This window comes from Chionomys nivalis, chromosome 15 (assembly GCF_950005125.1).
Source record: "Chionomys nivalis chromosome 15, mChiNiv1.1, whole genome shotgun sequence".
Taxonomy (NCBI): domain Eukaryota; kingdom Metazoa; phylum Chordata; class Mammalia; order Rodentia; family Cricetidae; genus Chionomys; species Chionomys nivalis.
The window spans coordinates 23,063,354-23,090,137 of record NC_080100.1 but is presented as its reverse complement, the minus strand read 5'-3'; the positions used below and the strand labels follow the sequence as shown (position 1 = coordinate 23,090,137).

Below are 26,784 nucleotides of genomic sequence, written 5' to 3'. Positions count from 1 at the left end.
GGGAGTCCTTTCAGACCAATAGCCTGTAGAGCACTGCTATGTATTCTTCTAGCAGTTTCAGTGTTTCAGGTTTTATGCTTAGGTCTTTGATCCTTTTGGAGAGTTTTTGTGCAAGATGATAGATAAGGCTCTAAATTCATTCTTCTGCATGTGGACATTCAATTTTTTTTTTTTTTTTTTTTTTTTTTGGTTTTTCAAGACAGTGTTTCTCTGTGGTTTTGTAGCCTGTCCTGGAACTAGCTCTTGTAGACCAGGATGGTCTCGAACTCACAGAGATCCGCCTGCCTCTGCCTCCCGAGTGCTGGGATTAAAGGCGTGTGCCACCACCGCCCGGCCATTCAATTTTTAGAGCACCATTTGTTGAAGTCACATTCCCCCAAGATTATGTTTTTAGTATCTTTGTCAAATATTAAATGGCTGAAGTTACATGTTTGGTTTGGTTCCTTGCTTTTGTTCTGTTGGTGTATTATTTAGAGAGCATTTCTGTTGCTATGATGAAACACCATGACCCAGCACAGGAACTCAAACAGGGCAGGGACCTAGAGGCAGGAGCTGAGGCAGAGACCAGTGTATGTGGCACCATTTCCTGGGCAGGTGGTTATGGGATGTATAAAAAAGCTAGCCGAGCATAAATCTTGAGTAACCCAGCCAGCAAGGAGCATTTAATACCAAGGTTGTTGTATTGTACAGAAAAGCAGGTCCTTGATAGAAGGGAGCACTGCAAGGTGTTTGCATGTTTGAGTGTGTGTGTGTGTGTGTGTGTGTGAGAGAGAGAGAGAGAGAGAGAGAGAGAGAGAGAGAGAGAGAGAGAGAGAGAGAGAGAGAGAGATTCGCAGAAATCAGAATCACAATGTTAAGTACTTCAAGTCAATTGACGCTCTTCTGTAAACCAAGGATATGGTCATAGAGAGGGGCCATGTGTGCCCTCTGCGTATTATCTCACTTGACTGACTGTTTCTTAGATCACTGCTGAACTGAGGAGGGATTGGAATGTTCGAATCGACCTTTTCTAGGAAATCTCCAACTCCAGACTTTGCCCCTCTCACATAGCACTCTGCTCTCTCATGCATCACTCTGTCTTTGCTGTTGATTCTGTAAATTCCAGGCAGTTGTCTTGTTCCTCCTAAAATCTGAATTCAGTCCTCTCACTCAGGGAGAATGCTTGACCAGATTTGAATACTTCCTCCATGATATGAATTCTGAAACTAAGTCCAATGAGTACTCAGTGTCTTGTAGTTCCTAATAAGAAACTTGTAAATGGCATTTTTAATGTAGTTACATCACTGAATGCGATGAAGATTTATCATCATGGAAATTTTTTCTTCTACAGCTATTCATAACTTTTGCTTTTGGTCAGCTTTCCAATAGCCATTTGTTATCAATAAATAATATTACTATGCTAGTTTTTACCTTCTGGGTTTTATATGAATGGGATGATAAATAAGAATTTTCTTTTATTGTATTGTTTTAAATGCTAGTTATTATGTAAAGAGTCATTCATAATGCTTGTGAATAATTAGTTGTATTTCTTACTCATATTCTATTGTGTGCATGTGTGCATTGTCACAGTTAACGTGTTTAGTATTCTTCTATTCATACAGTCTATGTTACTTATAGTTTTGTTTGTTTAAAAAATAACCTGTTATAAAAGTTTTGTGCACACTTACACACACTTATGCACACTCATATTTCTTTCTAAAAATTATAATCTCTACATTGGTTACTGGGAATGCAGTGCCTAAATGTTTATATATAATTTCATACACATGTGTAATGTTTTCTGGTCACACTTATTCTTCTATGTTCTCTATACCCTTATCTGCTTCCCTTTGTCTTACAAGTTTACTTCCCAAATTCATGTCTTTGTGTATGTGTGTGTGAGAGAGAGAGAGAAAGAGAGAGAGAGAGAGAGAGAGAGAGAGAGAGAATGAGGGATAGAGAGAAAGAGAGAGAGAGAGAAAGGTATGTGTATGGTATATATATGTTTGTGTGTTTATATATCAGTGTGACAACTCATACATGCATATGTGAACACGCATGTGGAAGCCAAGGGTTGACAGGAGGTGTCATTAGGTGTATTCCTTTATACTTCTTACCCTATTTTTTGAGACAGGGTCCTTTACTAGACAAGAACCTTGCCAATTAATCCAAACTGACAGGTCAGAAAGGCCCCGGGTCCGCCTACCTTAACCTTCCTCGTCCTGTGATTATAGGTGCCTGGCTTTTTAATGTATTGGGTCTCTGAACTGAGGTCACCTACCCATCTCTCCAGACCTGAGATCTGATATTTGAAGCCAGGAGAATACGGAGTAGGATATATATATATATTTCTCAGGAGCTGTGACAATGCTCAGATACTTTTGGTGAAGGTGGAATTTCCTTACAATTTGTCCTGATTTGCTTCCACCAGGAAGCAATCTCATACATGGCCAGAAATAAAGCCTTCCCAGCTCTCTGAATATCCCTTAATCCAAGCTGACAATGAAATTAACCTCACACTAATACATTTGAGAAGTTAGAGAACAATTGATCGGCTGAAGATTTGCTGTGAAGAACAGTGCAGCCCCCTTTCTCACATTATTTATCCTTTTTGTGTTTTCATCTGTGGATTGTGCGACCAGCATGAGCATATGAGAAGGTAATGCTTACACTCAGACGTAGGTAAAGACGTAGACACAAGACACAATGCTGCAAAGCAGAACTCCAGGCAGTATTCCTCTGCATGCTTTGAAAGTCCTGAAGCAGATTCTCTTCTGCTTTGAGGATGCACTGGGAAACTTCACTAAAGCTGTTAAGTTTTCAACTAGAATGTGGAGATGACCATGTGGTCATCTTTGGTGGATTTACAAGTGGCAGAACTGGAAGCTGTCTTGTGCTTGCACCTGGGAGGATGGTGTAATACTTCCATTCTGCTTTATGATGTGCATTCAGAACCATGGGTTCAATCTTAATTGCTTTGCTTTCCAGGTAAAGTCCTGAACTTAGGCCACGAGCACATTTTCATGAATTTGTGACTAGTGAGAGGGCTTGGGCAGTATCCTTAGATGTTTACTTGGAAAATTGGCTTTTGATTGCCCCTATTGGAGATTTTAGAACTGGAACCTGGCTTAATGAGTAACAGATATGGCAATAGGATCCAAGTAGAGAAATGACAGAGGAGGCAGAGTCCTATAAGTTAGTGAATAGGCCTGTAAAATGTTCACGGTACATGTCACTTCAAGATGCTGTCACTGACAGGATTTCTCAAGATCCCTTCAATCACACTTTGAGAATTGTGTTGGGGCAGTAAAGAGTATATTGTAGCTAAAGGACAAGTTAAATAGTAACTATCCACCCATTCCTCTATGGACTCTGGTTCAGGAGGGTGAAACGGAATGTCCAATGGAATGTGATCATCAGAGAAGGTAAAGAGCGGGAGGGCACTTGAAAGGTCAGAAAGAGCTCTCCCCCTTCTTATGTCATTTCAGGGCCATAGCCAGTGCTTTGTGACTGAGGCTCACAGGATCCTTTAGTGGGCCTCAGTTCTCAAGGTGTATATCCTATGCCTGAGATCCACGAGATCTACAGATGGCTAAGCATCGGAGTTGGCTTCTAGTGAGCTTATTTCTCACCGAGGTTCTTCTTTTGGAGGCTGGGAAAATCCTGACTATAGCTACATTGGGTGAGTGCCTGCTGGGAATGCAGAGTCTTGTAACTCAGGACACATGGGATAATGTGTCTCATAAAGCAGCACGTAGAGGACCATCTGTGCACAAGATTTTCTAGCTAGGCTTGGATCTAACCTGGGGGAGGAGGTATGGAGTGTGCAAAGTGGTGCTTATAAGGTACTCCACCAAAGGGTGGGCATAAATAGTAGACGGAAATGGCACCTGATGTAGACACAGCTCCAGGAGACTGAGCGGTGTATAGCAAAGTAGACAAGAATGACTTCTTTACTGGGACCTAAGATTGTGAGTAGATGGGAGGCATACGAGTCAAATTTACACTATATTCCTTCAAAAAAAGGGAGCAGTGAATATTTCTAGATTTTTCTGGGAGAGGCTGCCATCTATAAAGATTTTTCGTTTAAAAAGAGCCTCTTCGCCGGGCGGTGGTGGCGCACGCCTTTAATCCCAGCACTCGGGAGGCAGAGGCAGGCGGATCTCTGTGAGTTCGAGACCAGCCTGGTCTACAAGAGCTAGTTCCAGGACAGGCTCCAAAACCACAGAGAAACCCTGTCTCGAAAAACCAAAAAAAAAAAAAAAAAAAGAAAGAAAAGAAAAAAAAATGACAAAAAAAGAGCCTCTTCTTCTCTTTAAGCACATAGTCACTGAAGTCTGCATGACACCAAGCCAGCGTCTTATTCTACAAACTGTTATGTTACTCTTACCACTAAAAGTGTTCTGCCCCCATTGTTTGGTATGGGGCTCATGACAGTGCTGTAGGACTCAGGACAAGAATCTCTGATAAAAGTCAGGGTCATTTAGGGGAAATACATATTAGTACATTCATAGACATTGTGAAAACATTTTTTTTTCAAATGATCAATTTGTTTGCATTCATATTTAAATACATGTTACCCAGGATTAGGGCAGGAAAGAACCCAGACATAATAGAAAAGCAGAGTGGATGAATGTGTTATCCTGTTTTAATTCTCAACTGGACACCTATGAGTGCCAGTAAAGAGTCAAGATTTTAGCAAAGTAAACTTTGACATCCACAATTAACATGGACAATTAATTTGCAAACTGTGCTAACAATACCCTCATCATAGCTATTCCCCAATGCCAAGTTTTCAGGATAACTCACATGTTATCACATCTTTGATAATTAAAATTAATGATTTTAAACAGTTAATTAAAAGCAAGTGAAACTGCATGGCTTACTGAGATTTTCTGTGGTAACTGTAAGATGTTTTATTCATTCTGAAGGGAGTATGATCCTGCTGTCACAAAGCGCTGACACAGCTTACTCTGCCGCATTACTAAGGAGCTTATATAAATTAAGGTATTCTGTCACTAAAACTTTTGTTTACATTTGTGTATCTAGCTGTCCTAGTCATAAAGGAATGATATTCTATAAGCATTTCATCCTTGGCCTACGATCTAGCATTTTATGGCAAAGCTATAACCTTATGGATTTATCAATGAAAAGTAAATTTGCTGTATCAATCCTGTTTACTTCTCCTAACTAGCTCAGTAAGATGATAATTTAAAAAAATATTTATTTTTATTGAATGAATATTTTACCTACATGTATGTCTCTTTGATACCCATGTGCCCAGTCATGGTAGGGGTTCTAAGAAGGCATCAGGGCTAGTAGAACTGGAGTTCTAGGTGGCTATGAGCCTCCATTGGGTGCTGGGTATTAAATGTGAGGCATATTCAAAAATGGTGCTGGCATAACTGGATCTCAACATGTAGAATAATGAAAATAGATCCATATCTATCACCATGCACAAAATACAAAGACCTCAACATAAAACCAACCACACTGAACCTGATAGTAGAGAGGTTTTGTTGATTTCACCTCTTAATTTGATTATTTCCTGTTGTCTAGTCCTCCTGGATGAGTTTGCTTCTTTATGTTCTAGAACTTTCAGTTATTCTGTTAACTTGCTAGTGTGGGATGTTTTCAGCTTCTTTATGTAGGCATTTAGTGCTATGAACTTTCCTCTTAACACTGCTTTCATTGTGTTCTAAAAGTTTGGGATATAGTATGGTCATTTTCAATATATCTTATGAAGTCTTTAATTTCATTATTTCTTCCTTGGCCCATTGGTGATTTATTTATTTTTATTATTATTATTATTTTTTTTTTTTTTTTGGCTTTTCGAGACAGGGTTTCTCTGTGGCTTTGGAGCCTGTCCTGGAACTAGCTCTTGTAGACCAGGCTGGTCTTGAACTCACAGAGATCCGCCTGCCTCTGCCTCCCGAGTGCTGGGATTAAAGGCGTGCACCACCATCGCCCGGCGCCATTGGTGATTTATGTAAGCATTGTTCAATTTCCATGTTTGTTGACTTTCTGAAATTAGTATTGGTGCTGAATTCTAACTTTAAATCATGGTGATCTGATACGATACATGGGTTATTCCAATTTTTTTGTATCTTTGTCTCTTTTGATTGATCTTAGTTTGAAGTCTATTTCGTTAGATATTAGTATAGCTACACCAACTTGTTTCTTAGTTCCATTTGATTAGAATTTTTTTCTTTAACCTTTACTCTGAGGGGATGTCTGTCTTTGAGGTTAAGGTGTGTTTCTAGTATGCAGTAAAAGGATGGATTCTGTTTTTATATCCAATCTGTTAGCCTGTGTCTTTTTATAGGTGAGTTAGGTCCATTTATATTAAGGGATATTAATGACCAGTGATTGCTAGTTCCTGTCATTTTATTTTTCATGTAGGTGATGTTATTGTGTTTCCCTTCCTTGGGGTTTACTGCCGTGAGATCATCTATTGTCTGTGTTTTTGTGGGTATATCTGATTTCTTTGGGTTTGAGTTATCCTTCTAGTACTTTTTATAGGGCTGAATTCGTGTCCCATAGCTCCTGGATATTTTGTGCTAAGCTTTTGTTAGATTTAATATTTTCTTTGACTGATGAATTGATTTCCTCTATCATATCTTCAATGCCTGAGATTCTTTCTGCCATCTATTGTATTCTGATATTTATGCTTGCATTTGTGGTTCCTGATCATTTACCCATAATTTCCATTTCCAGAATTCTCTCTGTTTGTTTTTCCTTTATTATCTCTATTGCAATTTTCAAGTCTTGAATCATTGCTTTCATTTCTTTGATTTTTTGTTTTTGTTTTCTTTAAGGGATTTATTAATTTATTTTAATTGTTCTGTTTTTTTCCTTTACTTCTTTGAGGGAGTTTTTCATTTTCTCTTTAAGGGACTCAAGATCCTAAAGTCATTTTTTTATGTCGTCTTCTTCTGCTTCATTTGTGTGGGGGTGTTCAAGTCTTGTTGCTATAGAGCCACTGGTTTTTGGTGGTGCTATGTTTTACTTTGTGTTGTTGAGTGTGTTCTTACCCTGTTGTCTTCCCATCCTTTCTTCCAATTGGTGTAGTTGGGTTGTGTCTCTGGTGATCAGTCCTCCAGGCACCCCTGGATCCTAGGCACAGATGACGGCTCCTCGTGGTGGAGTTGGTGCCATGGTTCAGTTCATGAAGGATGTTACTCAGTGACTGTGGAGATGGGGGGTGGGCAGGCCTTCCTTGCTTGGTGGCTTAGGCAGAGTTTGTACACTGGCAGGTGGGCCTATTGCCTACTGGCTCTGGCCTTCTTTTATTATTTGAGATTAGAATTATGATATGTTCGCCGTACCTTTCCATCCTCCAAACCCTCCCATTTACATTTGCATAATCTCTTTGAAAGACTTGGCCTCATTGTTCATTCATTGTTGTAACATGCATAACTGTATATTTACACACACATTCACTACTAGATATGACCTTCTCAGTCTGTATAGTGTTACTTGTATGTATGTTTTGAGGGATGACCGTTGTTTTTATTGGATAATGGATTATTGTGGTCTTCCCTAGGGAAGCCTGTTTCTCCCACTCTTGCCACTCTTAGTTTCCTCTCTTTTTATTGTAGTTGTTTGTTCTCTCTGTTCTCTCTGTTCTCTCTGTTCTCTCTGTTCTCTCTGTTCTCTCTGTTCTCTCTCTCTCTCTCTCTCTCTCTCTCTCTCTCTCCCTCTCCATGTGTGTGTATGCATGTGTGTTTACAGGATTGAAGGCTTCTGGGTTTTCTCACATTGACTTTAGCTTGTCTATGTTGTTGTCCTTGTTCAGCTCACATCAACATAATCCTGCTGGTGAGATTTTATGAGTTTAGCTTTCTTTGGCTCTTAATCATCTTACCTCCTCCTCTGAAATTATCCCTGAGCCTCAGGGGAAAGAAGTTGCTTCATTTATCTCCTTTCTTCATGGTTCTTTTATGTTATGAAGGTAAAGACCCCCAACTCTTGATATATCACTTGTTTTTGGCCTCACTGACTTAGTTTGTCCAGTTTGAAATTCTCAGACTTTCTCCTGAATGAACTCTTTCTCATGAGCGTTCATTCGAATGGCTGTCTCACTGGTGTTGCCCTTCTTCTCAGTCTATAAGAACAGGAGCATCAGTCCGAGGTGTGGTGGGTGGGCTTCTATGTGTGCTGTGTTATTTCAGACAGCACACATGTGAATGAGAATAGTGACTCACTCAACAGATACATTCTCTTTCCCTGACTTATCCTGCTCTGCCCTAATTTAATGGTGGTGCTTTTAGTTCCCCCAGTCATTTTGCCTTCTCAGCCTTTGTTATATGTATCTTAATGTATCTCTCTCTGCTTTAGCTTTGGACTCGAAACTAATGTTCTAAAGAAATTGTGGCTGTGAAGAAGCCATTATTGTGATGATACTTGTCTATTTCCTGAGGATCCCAGGATTGTTGGAGAATTTACTTTGCCCCACCTTCTTGTGTGTCTGGTGCTCCTCAGGCCCATCTCATTTATTGAGACCTCATGGTGATCCTTAATGGCTTTATTTGAAAGGGTATAAACTCGGGTCTAAGAAGGGATATTTCTTAACTGAGGGCTCCATACTCTTCTGTCTCCATGAAAATTTCTTTGACTGAACAGGTATCAGTCATTATATTGTGATATTTTTTTCCATCATTATGAAAATTGTTTTGAACCAAATGACTGTAGTCATGGGAAGATACAGTGGAAAGTATAAATGTACCATAGGATGAAGAGTATCTAATGTCTAACAGAGTGGCTCATTATATCAAGCATGGGAACCCTCAAGTTTGTAAAGGTTTATTTATTTTTATTCTTATGAGCATTTTCATTGCACAGATAGCATATAAATATGCCATGTGCATAAATTCGTATGTTAGATTTCCTGGAACTGGTGTTTGAGATTATTGTGAGCCATCATGTGAGTGTGGGGAACTGAACCAGAGTCCTCTGTGAGAGCAGCAAATGCTCTTAATTACTGAACCATCTCTTCAGGCATAGTCTTCATATCTTTGGTGGAGGATTTCTATTGACCAGAGCTATGGGTTCATGTCCTGGATATTTATTACCTACAATGTAATCGAGGGCAGGGAAAACTGGTTTCTCTCTATGCATTGTGAGGTTCTCTATGTCTTCACATTTACTTTTGGATTTCTTTATGTCAACTGTTTATTGTAATCAGAAACCTTTTTATTAGTCTCCTCAAAAATGAACTTATGTTTTATTTCTAGGTGGAAGCCATTACTTACTAATGAACCGTGTGTCACAAATCCTTCAAGACAATGGCCATAATGTGACCAAGCTGTTTAATAAAATTATGTACATCCCAGGTACTTTTCAAATCAATGATTACACTAAATCAGTTTAAATAATAAATAATTGCTTTTGATAAAAGTTCTGTATTTGGCCTTATTTAGAGATAAATCGTGGTGTGTGTATGTGTAAAGGTTTTGTAGATCTCATTAGAAAATGTTTTCTTGTCGATCTCATTAGAAAATACATATTTCTGTATGTTACTTCTTGGTATAGGTTGACAATGATTGCAGTATGTCCCCCAAATCTTAATGTTCTAGAACCAATGGTTTTGATCATTATTTAGCTCTAAGAAGTAGGTCTATAATGGAATAGACTTGGAAAGTAATTGTATTGTCCTTCCAGGTGTGGATTATTTCTCAGTAGAGTGAGGTAGGTGTTTATAAAAGACTGAACTCTACCTTCTTTGACCTCTTTTTTTCTTCCATCATGCGGCTCTTGTATCCACCGTGTATTACACACATCACCTTCTGTATTAAGATGTGGTAAAAAGACAGCCATCAAAAGCTATTCACACAGCTCCACGTAATCTTGGATGGTCAATCTTTGAAATATGAGTTAAAGAGTTTCTTAGTTTTATTTTTCTTTGTGTATACTTGTGTGTGATTGTGCATATTTCTGCATATAAGTATAGGTAACCAATGATGCCAAAAGAATTGGTTGGATTACTTTGACCTGGAGTTAACAGGCAGTTGTGAGTTGCCTGATGTGGTTGCTGAGAATGGAACATAGGCCCTTGGCAAGTGCAATACACACTTTTAACGGCAGAGTCAACTCAGTAAAATATTAAAAATACAAGTTAATTAATATCAGCTATTTTGTTATGGCTACAAAAATAGATTAAATAACCCATCACGTGAATGTCACTCCCAGTCAACGCTACACATAATTGTTGATTATGTGAATAAATTCTTGTGTCAAGTGTGTCTAAGAGTAGTGTTGAACAGACATATTTTGCCATATAGAATTTTCGCAATTTAATTATCTAAGGCTCGCTACACTCAATGCCACTCTAATCCATTTCTATTTTTAAATGAGACTTATAATTTAAGAGCTATTTTCCAGCTATTACACTTATGCTCAAATTTTAGGATGTGTGATTGAGAAGATCTCAGATTCTTGAGGAATCAGTGGCTCTGCCAAAGCTCTGCATAGTGCTATCAGAAGTTCTCAGTTAGTTTAGTGCATTCAGAGAATCATAACCAAACTAAAGACCAGAAGTCTCTGCTGAGAGACTAGGGCACAGAAGCCCAGAAAACTCCAACTCTCTGTTTGGATATATTTTTATACATTTAATTGTTTCTAATAGTCTGGTTTCCTAACTGCAATTCATGCTCACCCTATTTTCTTAGTCCCACAACCTTTGATCTACTGCTCAAAGCTTCAGACTCTAAGCCTTTAGCAAACTAAGCACAAAAGTTCTGTAAAATTCCCCCATAGCAGTGGAGCGGATGTCTTTTCTTTGTAGATTCAAGTGTTGCTGTCTTCAGATTTCTTTTGCCCTTTACTTCCTCCCTCTCCTCTCGCCCCTGCCTCCTTGTCCTCCTATTTGCTCTCTGTCTTGTGTTCTTTTCTTTATTTTTCTTTTTCTGAGTTTTTCTGAGATGGGCCCAGGAACTTTACTGCAGTTTCTGTGTACTTTTTTACACAAAAATGTAACAATGAAAGCAATGATCCAAGGAAGGTTTTTTTGTGTGTGTTCAGAAAAACAGGATCAGAAAAACCATGTAAATAAATGACAGTAAGCACATACTAAATATTAACAGAGCAACCTTTCCTCAGAATTTTATAATGATACAGCAGTTTAAGTATATACTATAGATTATATCTGGGAAAGCACAGAAGGAACTCAGAAGGCTGTATCCTCATCAGGACACACTGAGGAGTGTACTCAGCATATCCTTTCAGCTTATTGTGTTCTATATGCTCTGACATCCAATGTGAATAACCATGTCCTATAAATTGAATTTAAATGTTTGTCACAGGAGGCATGAGATCATGTCCAACAACAATCTAAGGAAATTAGGTAAAGGTCCTCTGCCTCTTTCACAGTTCCCCAAGGCATTTTTCATGGTGTTTTATTCTTTTGGCCACGTTTCAACACTAACTGTAAGTCTACCTACCTACCTGTCTTTCTGTCTGTCTGTCTATCATCTACAGAAACATTCTCATGTATCCTAGGATGGTTATAAAATTGCTTTATATTAAATAATAACCTTGATTTTCTGTTCCTCCTTCCTCTACCTTCTGAGTTCTAGGATAATAAATGTGTGCCACACATTTTTCTGTGTGGTACTTGGGATCAAGTGTAGGATTTTATATACACTAGCCTGGTACTGTAACAACCGAGTAACATATCATTACCTGTCGAGCCCATTTTTCACTAGGCATATATCTCAAACTAAATGCTGTCTTTATTTTGGTGGAATCAATCCAATAATATCAGTGATCCTCAGATACACATGCACACATTTCTGTGTGAAAATTACTTTCTCTACATTAGCAGCTGGTAGTTCAGTATATCACAGTCCAGAAAAACCAGCTTCCAGGCTGAACATAGGGTTCAAAGGAAAAGTCCACAATGTAGCACAAACTGATACTCTCTGACTCAGCCCTTCTTTCTCCCAGCATTCAGTTTAGTTTATCCTGCCTACCTAAGTTGTGCCCTACCAACAGGCCATGGCAGTTTCTTTATTCATTAACGAATAAAAGCAACACATAGACAGAAGGACCTCCTACATCAACTCTGTCTTTGCTGTTCTGTTCTGCAAATTCCAGGCAGTTTTCTTATCCTTCCTAAAATCTGAATTCAGCCCTCTCACTCACGGAGAATACTTGACCAGATTTAAATACTTCCTCCATGATGTGAATTCTCAAAACTAAGTCCAATTAGTGCCAAGTGTCCTGTACTTCCTAATGAACAATGAATGAATCAGATTTTTCCCCAGATAGTGTTTCTAGTTTCGTTTTTACTCATTTAAAACATAAGCAGATCTATCTATTCCTCCACTTTGGTCACTTTTCAGGGAGGTGATGATTCTGGAAGTTCTTTATTGTACAGGGTTGTTTTGGCTATCCTGGGCTTTTCATTTTTCCATATGAAACACATCTTAATCTCAATGACAGGCATTACCTCAGAGTAAAGGACTGGGAAAAGATTTTCTAATTTAAATGGACCTAAGAAACAAGCAGGTATAGCTATCCTAAAATCTAACAAAATAGACTTCAAACTAAAATCAATCAGAGGAGATGAAGAAGGACACTTTATACTCATTATAAGAAAAATCCATAAAAATGAAGTCTCGATCCTGAAAATCTATGCCCCCAATACAAGAGCACCTACATATGTAAAAGAAGCATCATTAAAGCTTAAATCACACATCAGACCCCACACACTAATAGTAGGAGACTTCAACACCTCACTCTTCCTAATGGAGAGGTCAACCAGACAGAAACTTAACTGAGAAATAAGAGAACTAACAGATGCTGTGAATCAAATGGACTTAACAGACATCTACAGAACATTCCACACAAACACAAAAGAGCATACCTTCTTCTCAGCACCTCATGTAACCTTCTCTAAAATTGACCACATACTTGGTAACAAAGCAAACCTCAACAGATACAAAAAAAAATTGGAGTAACCTCATGTATCTTATTGGATCACCATTGTTTAAAGTTATAATTTAACAATAACACTAATAACAGAAAGCCTACAAACTCATGGAAATTGAACAGTGAACTATTGAACCACCTCTGGGTCAAGGAAGAAATAAAGAAAGAAATTAAAGACTTCCTAGAATTCAATGGAAATGAAGGCCCAATGTATCCATACCTATGGGACACTATGAAAGCAGTGCTAAGAGGAAAGTTCATAGCACTAAGTACCTTCATAATGAAAGTAGAGAAATCTCACACTAGTGGCTTAACAGCACACCGGAAAGCTCTAGAACAAAGAGAAGCAGGCTCACCAGGAGGAGTAGACAGGGAATAATGAAATTGAGGGCTAAAATCAATAAAATAGAAACAAAAAACAATACAAAGAATCAGTGAAACAAAGAGCTGGTTCTTTGAGAAAATCAAGAAGATAAGCAAACCTTTATCCAAACTAATACAAAGGCAGAGAGAGAGAGAGAACATCTAAATTAACAAAATCAGAGATGTAAAAGGGGACATAACATCAGACATGGGGAAATCTAGAGAATGAAATAGTCTTTTTTATCTGAGGGGGGTGTTAGGAAAAAGACACAGCTATTCTGATCATTTCTTTCTTTATATTCTCAAGATGTTCCATCTTTCATTGTTCACCACAGTTTATATACACAAGAAAAAGTTTTCAGGCAACATAGGGATTACATTGGATTGTCACATTCTATTTCTTAAGTAAATGATGAAAGCAGGTTATCCCCAAAATGCACATGCAATAAATCTTAATAACTTATCACAGAGCAAGAAAAGAGAAGTTTTTTCTCAGGCAACTCCTTAATTGGTGGGCTGTAACTTGCAGCTGCAAAGAATTAGTCATTTTATTGACTATCTGGAGAGCTAGTCTTGTAAAGGATTTTAAAGGAGTTATAAACCTAAGCTGCTGAGGAGTCTAAGAAAATTAGGAAATTATGTACTGCAAGCTATACTTTTGAGTATATAAACGTTTTTTATCAAACATTCTGTGATCAGCAGTCATAAATGTCAGGATTTCTGGGACTCAGAGTTCCCTGCTTATACAAACACAGGTGTTTCTTAATTCTTTAGTTTGGGTGCGGATTATCATATATCTTTGTATGCAGCTTCAGTGACAGTCTGCAAGACATAGTGACACTGAAAGTGTTTTGTATCTGATGTATTTTCTGTCCTGTGCAGCTTTAGACCATCTACAAGAAAATTTCTCTCTCTTCAGGCTATAAATATAAATATCAAGAAGGTGGTTTGAAAACTTGTACATCTAGGGCAACAGAAGTAGTAGTTTCCTCTGTAGGGTTGTGATCTCCACAGCCATGGGATTTTGATGATGTTTATAGAGCCAGGTCCCTTGATTGCTTTCTCTGTGCACCAAACTGTAAATTCAGCTATAAGTTGGTGAATACCTCTATAGCATTTATGCCACTATCACACCACTGGGTCCATTTTCTCTGTATGTTGGTATTGTGACAGGGAAGGTCCATCACTAGAGAAAACCACTGATGAATTTTTCCACTAGTTGTCTGTGTAGCACTTCTGGCAATATAAAAGCTATCCAGAAAAAGAAAGTTCCAATTCAGTTCCAGCTTGATTTTGCTCTGCATTACAACCAAACTTTGTGATGACTTTACCATTACAGTCTTGTGATCTAGTTAAGCAATTAAAACAATGACAGCAGTCTATCTTATTGTGAGTACTTCTGGGGCTTCCTAACCAACAACTCATTGGAAGCTATCCTACCCTTGCTTGGAATTTTTTGTTTCATCATTCCTGGTTTCTGAGATCAGCATTATCTAAATACGCATGGCATCACTTTTTAAACAATCTAAAACTTTTTTTACATGTGTTTTGTCATTAACTTTGTTTACTTATTCTGTGTATGTGTGTATGCAAGCTCTAGTATGGACACGTGCTGAACATAGGACAAACTGCAGGAGTTGATTCTCTCTTTCCAGTCTAAGACCTAGGAATCAGGCTTGGTAGTGAGTACCTTAACCTGCTCAACCAACTCACTGGCCCTCCTAGATTTCTTTTCTTCTTTTAAAGTTAGCTTTCAGAGTAGTAGCTTTCCACACGGTTTCTGTATAATCTGTAGTTTCGATTAGTATCTCCTTTGCCATTCTGCTAAACTTCTGTCCTCTTTATCACTTAAACCTTGTTATTCTCACTGTTTTTCTACACTCTAATTTTTCATGTGTCCAACTCTCACCACTAACATCAGGATTCCCCTTCTGAGCCATCCATTGCCCCTTTCTAGTGTCTATAAATATTTCAAGGTCAGGAATGGAAATTTGCTAGAATATACCTAAAGCAAGTAGTTGTCAGGGACCAGCTTCTACAAAAATACCTCTTCCCAGGGTAGGGCCATGGGGATTTAGAAAATATTTATAAAGAATATGAATATGTGAAAGAAAATAATAAAAGAGAGAAATATATAATATCGGAAGGGAATTTCAATGAGTACTGATATTCGCCCGTGTTTAATTTTCAATTGCTTTAAATACCCCTGGCCCCAAAAGGTAGGTGTAAGACAAAAAGCAACATTAACATGATACAAGAAAACGAACATACCAATTGAAGGTTGTGGGCTACATCCACAGTTAAACATTCTGTTGCTAGAATTAAACAAGTCTTGTTCACACTTAGACCAAAACATTTCACTTAATGTGCTTATTGCGAGTCCCAATATATTGGACTGTTTCTAGGTCTTGAAAAGCATTAAATACATATCGGCTGTCAGTATATAGATTAAATGCCTTATTTGAAAAATGTTGAAACATTATAGCAATAGTTCATAGCTCAATTATTTGAGCTGAGGCTGATTCTGTTTGTACTACATGTCCTTCTCCATTAACATATGTAGCTCTCTCATTGGAAGAACCATCTGTAAAAATTAACATAGCATCCTGTAAAGGATCTTTTGCTACAACTTTAGGGAAAGTAAAGGATTGTAGTTATGCAAATTGCAGCTGGGGAAAGATTATTAATATGGCCTTCAAACTGAGCAAACACAATTGCCCAAGAATCACTGTTTTGAAATAACGAATCAATTAGTTGTTTAGCATAAGGAACATTGATCATAGCCAGCTCTCTGCCAACATAACTCCTAGATCCCATCCTGTTCTGTGCTAAGAAAGTTACTGCTTCAAAATAAGGGTTTAATATTCTAACTGGCAAAATGGGAATGTGCAACCATAAAAGCAGATCATTTTGCCATAAAACTGCTGTAGGAGTAAGTTCTGTAGGTGATATACATGCTTGCCAAGGCTGACCATAATTAATATAGTGTACTTGTTGTTCCTATATACTCCATTTGGGAGAGTACCTTTCTGGCAGTTTCTGTAGTCTGTCTCCTGGAATTTGAATTACTGTCTCCTATAAAAATTTTTCACTTGGTGGCTCGAGGTCTCCCATAAGATATTTTAAATAATGTTTTTACCACTGAATGTTTTATTAAAAGTTTGTAAGCTATCTTTCTAATCCAAGTTGTAAATCTGCCTACTGACAGGCTTAATTTACTCATTTACATTTCCACGGACACTCCTCTGGCTTGAAGCTGCAGTTCCCTGAGGCTACTTTTTTGCAGCTTGGCTGTCAGGTCAGGCTAGGCTCCTAGCTAGGCTATGTGGTGGGGAGAAGGCCATGCTCCCTCTGCCGCTTGGCCATCCTGTCTGGGTGCTTGGGACCAGGCAGCTGGCCCCTCATTCCCCGCTCTGCCTGGGCAGGTCACAGGCCATGTTCAATGGTCCTACCACAGACCAGCTCAGTCTCATTGAAGTTGGGTCACTCATTTGTTTTACATTTGGTAACTTTATAAGAGCACAGAAGGTACTGATTAAATATAGTGAAATCTTGTGATGTTTGCTCTAATATGCCTTAATGACATTAATGTTTCTACTAGTATAATTCCCATGATATCAATTTAGAGATACATAAAGTAATGAAATCACTTTGCAGTCTTCTCTAAAAATCGTTGTACAACACTTGACCCACATCCAATTCCTTCTTTTCTTTTTTGCTTGACTTTCCTCAGTTATGGTGGTTTGTTTATGAGTTTCTCATGTTTACAACTCCCCTCAGGATAATCTAACCCGCATTATCAAAGAGAATGGCAATTTTGAGAGACTAAAATCTAGTTTGAAGTGAACTCTTGATTGTGTTGCAATGGTGCTGTGGATGTATTGTCATGCAATACCTTTAATAGCGTGCTTTTAAATCCATAGATATGAAATAAGGTGGGACTGAAAGGACATTTTCCAAGATCCTGTGTGATTGCTATCTGTGTTGTGTGGGCACAGGCATCAGTTGGCTTTATTCGTCTGGGTAATATTTTGTACGGTGTCTCCATCCTAACACTTTACTATGCACACCACTGCCTTGCACACATACAGGTGAGAGTCCTTTCACTGAGGAGCGGCAGCCATAGTTGGTTGGAATGTACAATCATGATGGAGTCTGAGACTCCAAGACAGGTTTGGGCTGAGTCACATGATACAGTACAATGAAAAGAGTTTAAAGCCAATTGGGTCTACTAAGCATGACTCTGGCACAAAACATACAAGCAAGCAAGCAGACAAACAAATCGCAAACATGAAATGAACAGAAACAAAAAGACAAACAAGCAAACCAATACTTTGCATATTTCATTTTAATTTTTCTATGAAATGCAAGAACTCTGCAATCAAGCTGACTTTTACATAACTATTAACCCCAACTAACTATGATATCATTTCAGAATGTTTTCCTTTGAATTTTCTCATCTGTAAAGAATAATAACTGTGTGTTTAAATGAAAGCAGTTGCTAAAAGTCTTTACTGTAGACTATATAAAAGTTATTGAATTGTTGTAAAGTTTCAATAAATATTGTCACATTACAGAATTGGATAGATCAAAAGAATTAAACCACTGAAGAGCAAAATCAAATTCTGCAAAGATGTGAAATTAAATTAATTTTTTTTTGTTTTTGTTTTTTTCGAGACAGGGTTTCTCTGTGGTTTTGGAGCCTGTCCTGGAACTAGCTCTTGTAGACCAGGCTGGTCTCGAACTCACAGAAATCCGCCTGCCTCTGCCTCCCAAGTGCTGGGATTAAAGGCATGCGCCACCACGGCCCAGCCTAAATTAATTATTTTTATCACTATATAATGTGTGATATATTGTGATTAAATTTAAATTTTACCCAATTGGTGTTTTCTTAGAATTTCAAGAAGAGGAAATATCATACCAGGTTATAGACTGGCATCTACCTGAAGATCAACAAGAGGAATTCCATAACAAACTAAATCTCTTTTTAGAAGAATTAGTTCGTCAGAGGTAATTTATGAAACCAAAGTATTGTTAATCAAGTCTTTCAAATGGGAAAATGATGGTCTCATGATGCTTTGAGTGAGTTTAAGAGAAATGGTTTCTGGGTGAATTAATTGGTATAGGGATGGATTGTGTTTGAGTGGTGCATGGTAGATGACTGACAGCTAGATCAATGATGGGATATTCTCTAGAAAGTGGAAGATGTGACTTTTAGACTTTCTTTTCTGCATGTTACTTGTCATCTGCTCATGTCCTCTCAATGAAGCCAGTACAGACACTGCAACCTCTCTAATCAGGGACAGAGGGGCCACCTTCTTCTATGTACTTTGTCACCTTCCTACATAAATTCCCTAATGGAGGAAACTCCATTGCATGTGCATATGTCATGTCATGCTTTGCTCTTTCCCTATTAAGCTACTTTAAAAGATTTCCTTTTCCTTTGTTTTATTGAAAATTATTTTTTTCTCATATAATATATCCTGATTACAGTCTTCCGTCTATTCTTTCCAGTAGCTCCCCAGGTCTCATACCACCCAGATCTACTCTCTTTCTGTCACTCATTAGAAAACAAGCAGGCTTCTAATAATATATAATAATATATTACATACATATAATAATAAAATCAACAAAATAGAATACCATAAAACCAAAAATGTTATATCAGAGTTGGACAAGAAAAAGAAACAAAAGTAAAAGAACCTGAGAGAAGGTACAAGAATCAGAGACCCACTCTTTTGCACACTCAGAAATTGCATAAAACACTAAATTAGAAGCAAACGTGGGTGTGGGTGTGCCACAGTTGCTGTGAATTCACATGATCTTTGTTCATGTTTAGAGGGTCTTGTTTTCCTGATATATTCTATCCCCTCTGGCTCTTTTAGTGTTTCTATCTGCTCTTCCTCTGGGTTCCCTGATCCCAAACACAAGAGATTTGATGAAGACAATCCATTTAGTTGATTGTTCACAGGTCTCTCACTCTCTGCATAATGTCTGACTGCGGGTCTCTATATTTATTCCCTTCTGCTGTAGGAGGAAGCTTCTCTGATGATATAAGAAACGTGTAAGGCACTGAGCTGCTAGTATAACAAAATGTCTTTAGAAGTAATTTTATTGATATGTTTTGTTTTGTGTTTTAGACCAATAGCATTTGGGTTTACTCTACTCCCCTGGGGTATCTAGTCTCAGGTTCTTTTTTTTTTTTTTTTTTTTTTTTTTTTTTTTTTTTTTTTTTTTGGTTTTTCGAGACAGGGTTTCTCTGTGGTTTTGGAGCCTGTCCTGGAACTAGCTCTTGTAGACCAGGCTGGTCTCGAACTCACAGAGATCCGCCTGCCTCTGCCTCCCGAGTGCTGGGATTAAAGGCGTGCGCCACCACCGCCCGGCTAGTCTCAGGTTCTTAATTACTCAATCAGTGCTAGGTGTAGGTTTCATCTTGAAGTGGGCCTTAAGTCAAACCAGTTATCCATTGGTTACTCCCACAAGTTTTGTCCCTCCATTGCTCTAGAATATCTTAAAGGCAGGACAGCACTGTAGATCAATGGGTTTGTGCCTAAATTGGTGTTTATGTTTCTCCTTTGGTAGTGTACAGAGTATGTCTTTGTAGCAATGACACCAGAACCTAGTCCCTTTATAGGCAACAGCTCAATTTCCCCATGATCAGTGTTCTGTATAGGTGTTATCTTTAGCAATAGAGCTTTGTTGCCTGCTTGTAGAGAGTAGCCTATAGTTTTTGCAACTGCCTGGGTTGTTTGGGGGATTCTTGTGGGACCCCTTTGGACAACAACTCAATTAGATGTGACACAATTATGGTACTAGAAGCTCATTTGGTGGCAAGAGATGGCCAGTTGGGACTCTGTCTCCCACATCATTTGGGAAATTTATTTAGATTACCTTCATAAATGTATATATCTTAGGAAGTGTCTACTGTGTTAGGTTTCCACACTAACTACCCCCCCAAATGGCCCTTTGTCTCCCTGAAGTTTCTCCCTTATCACTCTCTCCCCTCCCCACTTGATCTTCCCAACACAGACCTTCAATTCCACCCTTCAATATTCTATTTCCCTTTCTTAATGAGTTATTTCTGTGCCCACTAGTCCCTTACTTTATACTTAATCTCTATGGTTCCATAGATTGTAGCTTGGTTATAACTGACTTAACAGCTAATAACAGCAGGAAACTTTAATAATTTTCAATGACCAGGTGATGCAGATGTGACTGAGGTTTTAGTCCTTGGTGGGGATGTGCAGAACCTTCTCTGTCTTCCACACGGATGGCAAGTACAGATGTGTCACCTAGTTAATGCCATTGGTCTCGATCTCATCTGTTTCCTTAAAAATTCTACTTAACACTCTAGGTGGTGCTCACAGCACCAAGATTCTTTTTGGAAAGATTTCTCACTCATAGACACTTAAAGACCACAAAGCTTTTGTTACATATAAAGAGAGGTCAAATTGCACCTCAGTCTAACAGGGCTGATTTTTATAAACAGTTAAAATATATATATTGCATCTTTCCTAAGCTTGAATTCTTGAAGAGTGGTGAAAATTACAAGGAAAACACAGTCAAGATGGTGAGAAAAGAAACATCTTGAGTATTTTACAGTTCGGTTACTTTAAAGGGACTACCATTCTTTTTGTTAATAAATCAATCTTGCATTTATCACATTTTTTTGGCAAGTGCTGCACAAAATGATTTTTAAAAACGGAATATAGGTGATAAATTTAGAGAATTTATGCTTTGTATTGATCTACATTTGATTATTATAACAGCATAACTCAATTTGAGTGATTTTTATAATGAAAATAAGCTTATTCAGGTCTCAGTTATGTAAGTTCAAGTTCATGGTGCAGCACCTGCACTACTGGACAGTTTGCGAGTCGGACAAGGGGCTGGAGATCGAAAATCACATGAAGACACGGGTCACTCTTAGAAACAAGAATGCTATTTTTATTGTGTTAAAGGTCAGCTTATATAGGGCTCTCTCTGACCAATGGCCACGCCCCAGCCCTCAGGATTTTTTAGCTGTAAGCCTGCCAGAAACCTTACTCCTCTGCCATCCGGAACTCATGAGGGTCTTGTGCTCAGAGGAGATGCAAGCATAGGAAAACAAATTGTTTATCTGTCAGGCAAGCGGTTATTGAAAATTCAGAATGTGAGGGTCTGCAGTCCCCAACACATGGTGCAAACAGCAATCATGTCAGCTTTACTGAAAACATGATAGAAGGTATCATGATGACGAAAGCATGTGGGGGTGGATGAGTCAAGAGAAGAGAAAGAACAGGTTTACAACTCCTACTGAGTTTAACTCACTCTAAGGAGGACTGTTTTTAACAATCTATAGGATAAGGGCTTTTAATAATCTCCTGCTAAGGTGTTCTCTTAAAGATACTTCTACCTATATACAGCTACATTGAGCACCAACTCTCTGACAGATGAACCCTTGTAGACAAACCACAACTGTTTGATTTTAGCTTGGGTCTAAAATAAGCAAAGATAGGAGCGCCCCTAGTCTCTCATCTTGTGGATCTTTTGATGTAGGAGGACATGCTGCACTTGTGCACTTTTACCAGGATGCTTATCTAGTAAGCATTGATGTGAAAGGGTCCCTAGAAAAGTGCTGTAGGCAAGAGTCTTCGGCAGGATGACTAAAGTTTAGCACAATCTTCAGCGGAAGTTTGAGTCAGTAAGAGTTGTCAATTCTAATAGCAAGCTACCAATCACACTTCTTTTTCCCATTAGAATCTTAGGTTAGCCTACAAAGTAATAGGTTTTGCTATGAATTTTCAAGAAAACACAATGTCACTATCCTTTGTTCTACTTTGCCCCCTTCACCAAAGCGCTGTTCCATGACACCTGTATCTCTTTTGCTGCCTTTAATTTTTATGTGCTCTCATAGCCTCCTTTCTAACTCCATCATGTAAAAAGACAAACGTACATACACATGCATGCACACACACACACACACAGACACATACACACTTAAGTTTAGATTTCACATAGAAAAGAAAAAAGCAAAAGGTTTTATATTTTGTTTTATTTTTAATTGCCTAGGTTCTTAGGCAGAAAGTTGAAACACGATCAGCCTAGTTCCAGTCTTATCATTGGAAAGTTCCTTTCTGGGGCAAAACATTTAAGCCAAGAAAAACATGATTAAAAGAGTTGGCTTTACCACTGACGATTATAAAAGCTGTAATCATGCCACTTACACAGATTGGAAGAGGAACAATATTGTCACCCCAAAACTCACTATGTAATGTGAGGTAGATAGCATTATACAGCTACTCAAGGAAATGGATATAGTCTGAGATCAACTATAATCAGTGATAGCTTTCAAGACAGAAGAAATCAAACTTGCATTGATGAGGAATGGGAATTAGATCCTTAGAGGAAATGTGATGGAGTAAGAACAGTTTGAGAAGCAAATAAATATCTACACCGGAAAGTAAAGCTGAATGTTTTGTTCAACAGCTGCAATTCTGGTGGGAAGGTGATTTAGTATTGTCTAGAATATATTCTCTCTCTCTCTCTCTAGCAAAGATGATTAAGATATAAGAAGTAAAGAAATATCTCCATGCAGGACTGGAAAATGAATTTCTATGGATCTGTTTTGTTTTTAATTAAAAAACTTACTTAATTAAAAAACATGCTTTAAATAATAAGTAACACTGTAACATAATGATTTGTATATCTTTATACAGAAGAAAAGAAAAATTCAGGATACATGACCTCTTCCCATAAAGCATATTAAAAATCATTTTTTCTAAGTGATTTTTATTTAATCTAGTCTTCTGGCCTCAAAAGTCTCAAGTGTAAGACTGGTTTTGGATTTCTGATCCTCCTGTCTCCATTTTAAGAGTGTTGGATTATAGACTTGTGTTTGTCTAGTTATGAAATACTTTTATTGAGTATAAAAGTCTTCCAAAATGTATAAAACAGCTCCTGAAATTATGTCTTCTTTTTTTTTTTTTTTTACAGGAACACACATCGTGTCCTTGTAAAGATATATAAATTCTTTGGGGATTTGTGCAGTCACTTTTTAGGCAGAGAGGACATCATGGACTCCTTAAGGAAGGAGAATTTTGATCTACTATTTTTTGATTATTTAGATTTATGCTCTTACCTGATTGCTGAGAAACTTGAGAAAAAATTTGTGACCTTTCTTCCCATGCAATTTAGCTATATGAACTTTGGGCTACCAAGCCCCTTGTCTTATGTTCCAGTGTGTGGGTCCAGTCTAACTGACCAAATGGACTTCTGGGGCCGAGTGAAGAACTTCCTGATGTTCTTTAATTTCTCCCTGAAGCAAAGAGAAATATTTTCTCAATATGATGCCTCCATTCAGGAACATTTTGCAGAAGACTCTCGGCCAGTTTTGTCTGACCTTCTACTGAAAGCAGAGCTTTCTTTCGTCAACTCTGATTTTGCCCTTGAATTTGCTCGTCCCTTATTTCCCAACACAGTCTATGTGGGAGGCTTAATGGACAAACCTGCCAGGCCAATACCTCAAGTGAGTGAAACCTCAGCCCTCAGTTTATCTTTCCCTCAGAAGCTTGCCATGCTTAGGAGGTGTCTACGTTAGGGCTGTGAGGAGACACCATGACCACAGAAAGTCTAAGAACAACAACATTTAATTTGGGTGACCTACATTTTCAAAGATTGAATTCATTATTCTCGTGACAGGAAACATGGTAGTATGTAACTGGAGAAGGAACTGAGAGTTCTCCATCTTGATCCACAGGCAACAGGAAGTGAACTGTGCCACTGGGCTTAGCTTGGGCATAGGAGATGTCAATACTCACTCCCATAGTGACACACTTCCTCCAACAAGGTTACACACATTCCGATAAGGTCTAATAGTGCCACTACCTTTGGCGAGTATTTTCTTTCAAACCACTATAGGTAGGAATTGTTTCTTTCAAACCACTATAGGTAGGAATTGTTTCTTGGCAGAGATGTCCTATAAGGCAAGAGGGGCACTCTGAGAGTACGTTTTTAGGGTTGCAAAAGTAGAGTGTTAGAATACCACATGCTAAGTTTGACAATCTTGGTACAAAGTTTGAGTTTCTTTTGTATCTCTGTAGGCCTGGGTTTGCTGGAATAACTTCAGTAGCTAGTCTTGATATTTCCACATTAATTTTGAGCTATATATAAAATAAATACAATGAATGTCCATACATTTAGTATTTGTTAAGGAGACAGGTTCTTCGTAATGAAACAGATAACACTTTTAGAAGACATGTATGCAGACATTAGCAGCAACAAGAGGAATCGATTCTGTTGTTTTATTGAGACTGTTGAGCCTTTTGTATTGCATCAAGCTACCATAAACCATCAAAACTGGTATGTAGTTTGCATGTTCAGTGCAGGCTCAGAATCGCTACCACTGAAAATCTAAAAGTGCAGAGAGCTAAGGATATTTGATTGCTTGTTATCTGTTACTGTGGGATTCTCTGTTCCATGCTAGGAGGATCACCTTTGGTTTTGTACAGTGTTGTCCTAGACATTGAGGTGATGAAGGTTATGTTTCTTCTGCTTTCAATTCAAAGCAGAGAGGATACAGAATTCCTCTAGCTCTCTTTGGTACCAAACTGCCTACACTTCCTTGCAGTGGGTGAGAAGGATGTTTTGGGAAGTGATCTGTGAGTGATACATATATATTCTTCTTGGAAGGAGGTTTCTGATATGGGGTTTGGATAGAATTTCCTGAAAACCCAAATTTGTGGGATAGGTGTACAGGATATAGATTTGGAAATTAGACAATCATCATCTGGGTTCCCTGATTGAATCTTGAAGTAGTAGAAGATTAATTTATATTCACAAATTTAGATATGATTGGCAGAGACCTCGCCTTCTATACAGGAAGTTCAGATATTGGCACACAGAATTGAAATAGAGTATGGTTAAAAGTAAAGAGTGGGAAGAAATGTTTTGAAGTAAATCCTGACTAAAGAGTCTGAAATCTACGCTGTGTAGTGTTTTGTCACATTTCATAAAAAACCATGGAGAATCAAAATATACTATGGTGGTTGTCAACATAAGGAAAACAGACAATATCAAAACATTCGCTGCAGCTTAATGACAATATAGAACTATTTGAAATTTTGCGTTTGCCAAACTTTAAAAATATTATTTAAAATATTTTAAATGGTTAATTTACAGTGAAATTGGTCATATGTGCACAAAATATGAAATAAAATTGTGAAGAAAATTTAGGAATTTAAAGAAGAAATAAATAATAACTTAAGACTTCAATTCTACAGTTTTAGAATGAAAAGAATATTCATACAAATTAACTTGAATAGCACCCTTTATTAGCAGGAACTATTAGAAATATATAGAGTTTATTTTAAATTTATTTTTAAGTCATTTTCTTTGCTTGAGTGTTTGCTCTGAATGTGTATGTGTGTGTGCCTGGGCCCAGAGGACGTCAGAAAAGGGTATTGGATTCCTGGGAGCTAGAGTTGCAGAAGATTGTGACCTGTTATGTGGGAATTTAATTGTTGTCCTCTGGAAGGACAGCTAGTTCTCTTAGCTGCTGAATCAACTCACAAGACCCAAGTGTTCCGTCCAACAAGAGCAGGGCACATAGTCTCTAATGCACAAAGCAAATTCCTTGCCTTGCTTCGTGCACTAGACAGCACACAGACAAAAGAACCCCAGTAACTTTCAAAATCTTAAATTAATGCAAATAACTCTTGTCACAGTGGGATGAGATAGAAACCAACAGTATGTAAAAACAGACAACACACTATAAAACAGTGAGGCTAAGGGAAAAATCAAGAGGAACATTTACAAATATTACATATCAAGGAAATGAGACGAAACAGAAGGGGAAAATGGAGTACGATAAAGCAAGACTTAGGTGAAATTTGTAGCTGTTATTTTCATCATTAGTACAGACAAGGTATTTGAAATGGATAACAAAATTGATCTTAGATTTGTATCAATAAACCAAGATCCATACCAATGCAAAGTATTCATCTATAGCATATCCCCTTTAATGTAAACAATCATTTAGGGAATTTGGGCTTAGTTCTCTCCAAACTACTTCCAATTAAAAATATTGGTGGTGGTTCCACAGGAAAGGAGACTTCTCAACCCATTCTATAAATCTATCATTACCCTGTAACCAAAGCTAGAAAACAACACCAGAAGAGAAGACTTAATACATCTCAGAAAGTGAAGAAATTTTGTGTATAATATTTTTGGAATTAAAAAAGAATACAGATCATATTGAAAATATTTAGGAGGGGACTCAAGTTATTAAAAAAATGCCCTTAACAATCAGTTTACTCCTGAACTTAAACTTCTAGAAGTAGTATTCTGTTACTCAAATAAAATCTTGTATGTGTATTTGCTTAGGAGCAATTCATAAGAGCCCAACGATGAAGAGAGGGCTGCCGATCTATGCAGTCAGTACTCAGAGCAGAGCTTGGGTCTATAAAAGGGTGTTTTATCATACAGAACACAAGAAAATAAAGGTTTATTTAAGTTCAGGATTGGTTTTGT

General features: G+C 37.9%; 1 protein-coding gene across 1 annotated transcript in view; it reads left to right on the top strand.

Annotated features, from left to right (window-relative positions):
- The first annotated feature begins 3,567 nt into the window (after nt 1-3,567).
- Nucleotides 3,568-26,784, top strand: part of LOC130887550 (UDP-glucuronosyltransferase 3A1-like) — a 29,281-nt gene continuing 6,064 nt past the window's right edge. Inside the window, exons 1-4 of the mRNA XM_057790045.1 lie at nt 3,568-3,661; nt 9,216-9,314; nt 18,171-18,285; nt 23,251-23,782. Of these exons, the coding sequence (XP_057646028.1) occupies nt 3,568-3,661; nt 9,216-9,314; nt 18,171-18,285; nt 23,251-23,782 (840 nt within the window). The remainder of the gene's footprint in view (nt 3,662-9,215; nt 9,315-18,170; nt 18,286-23,250; nt 23,783-26,784) is intronic.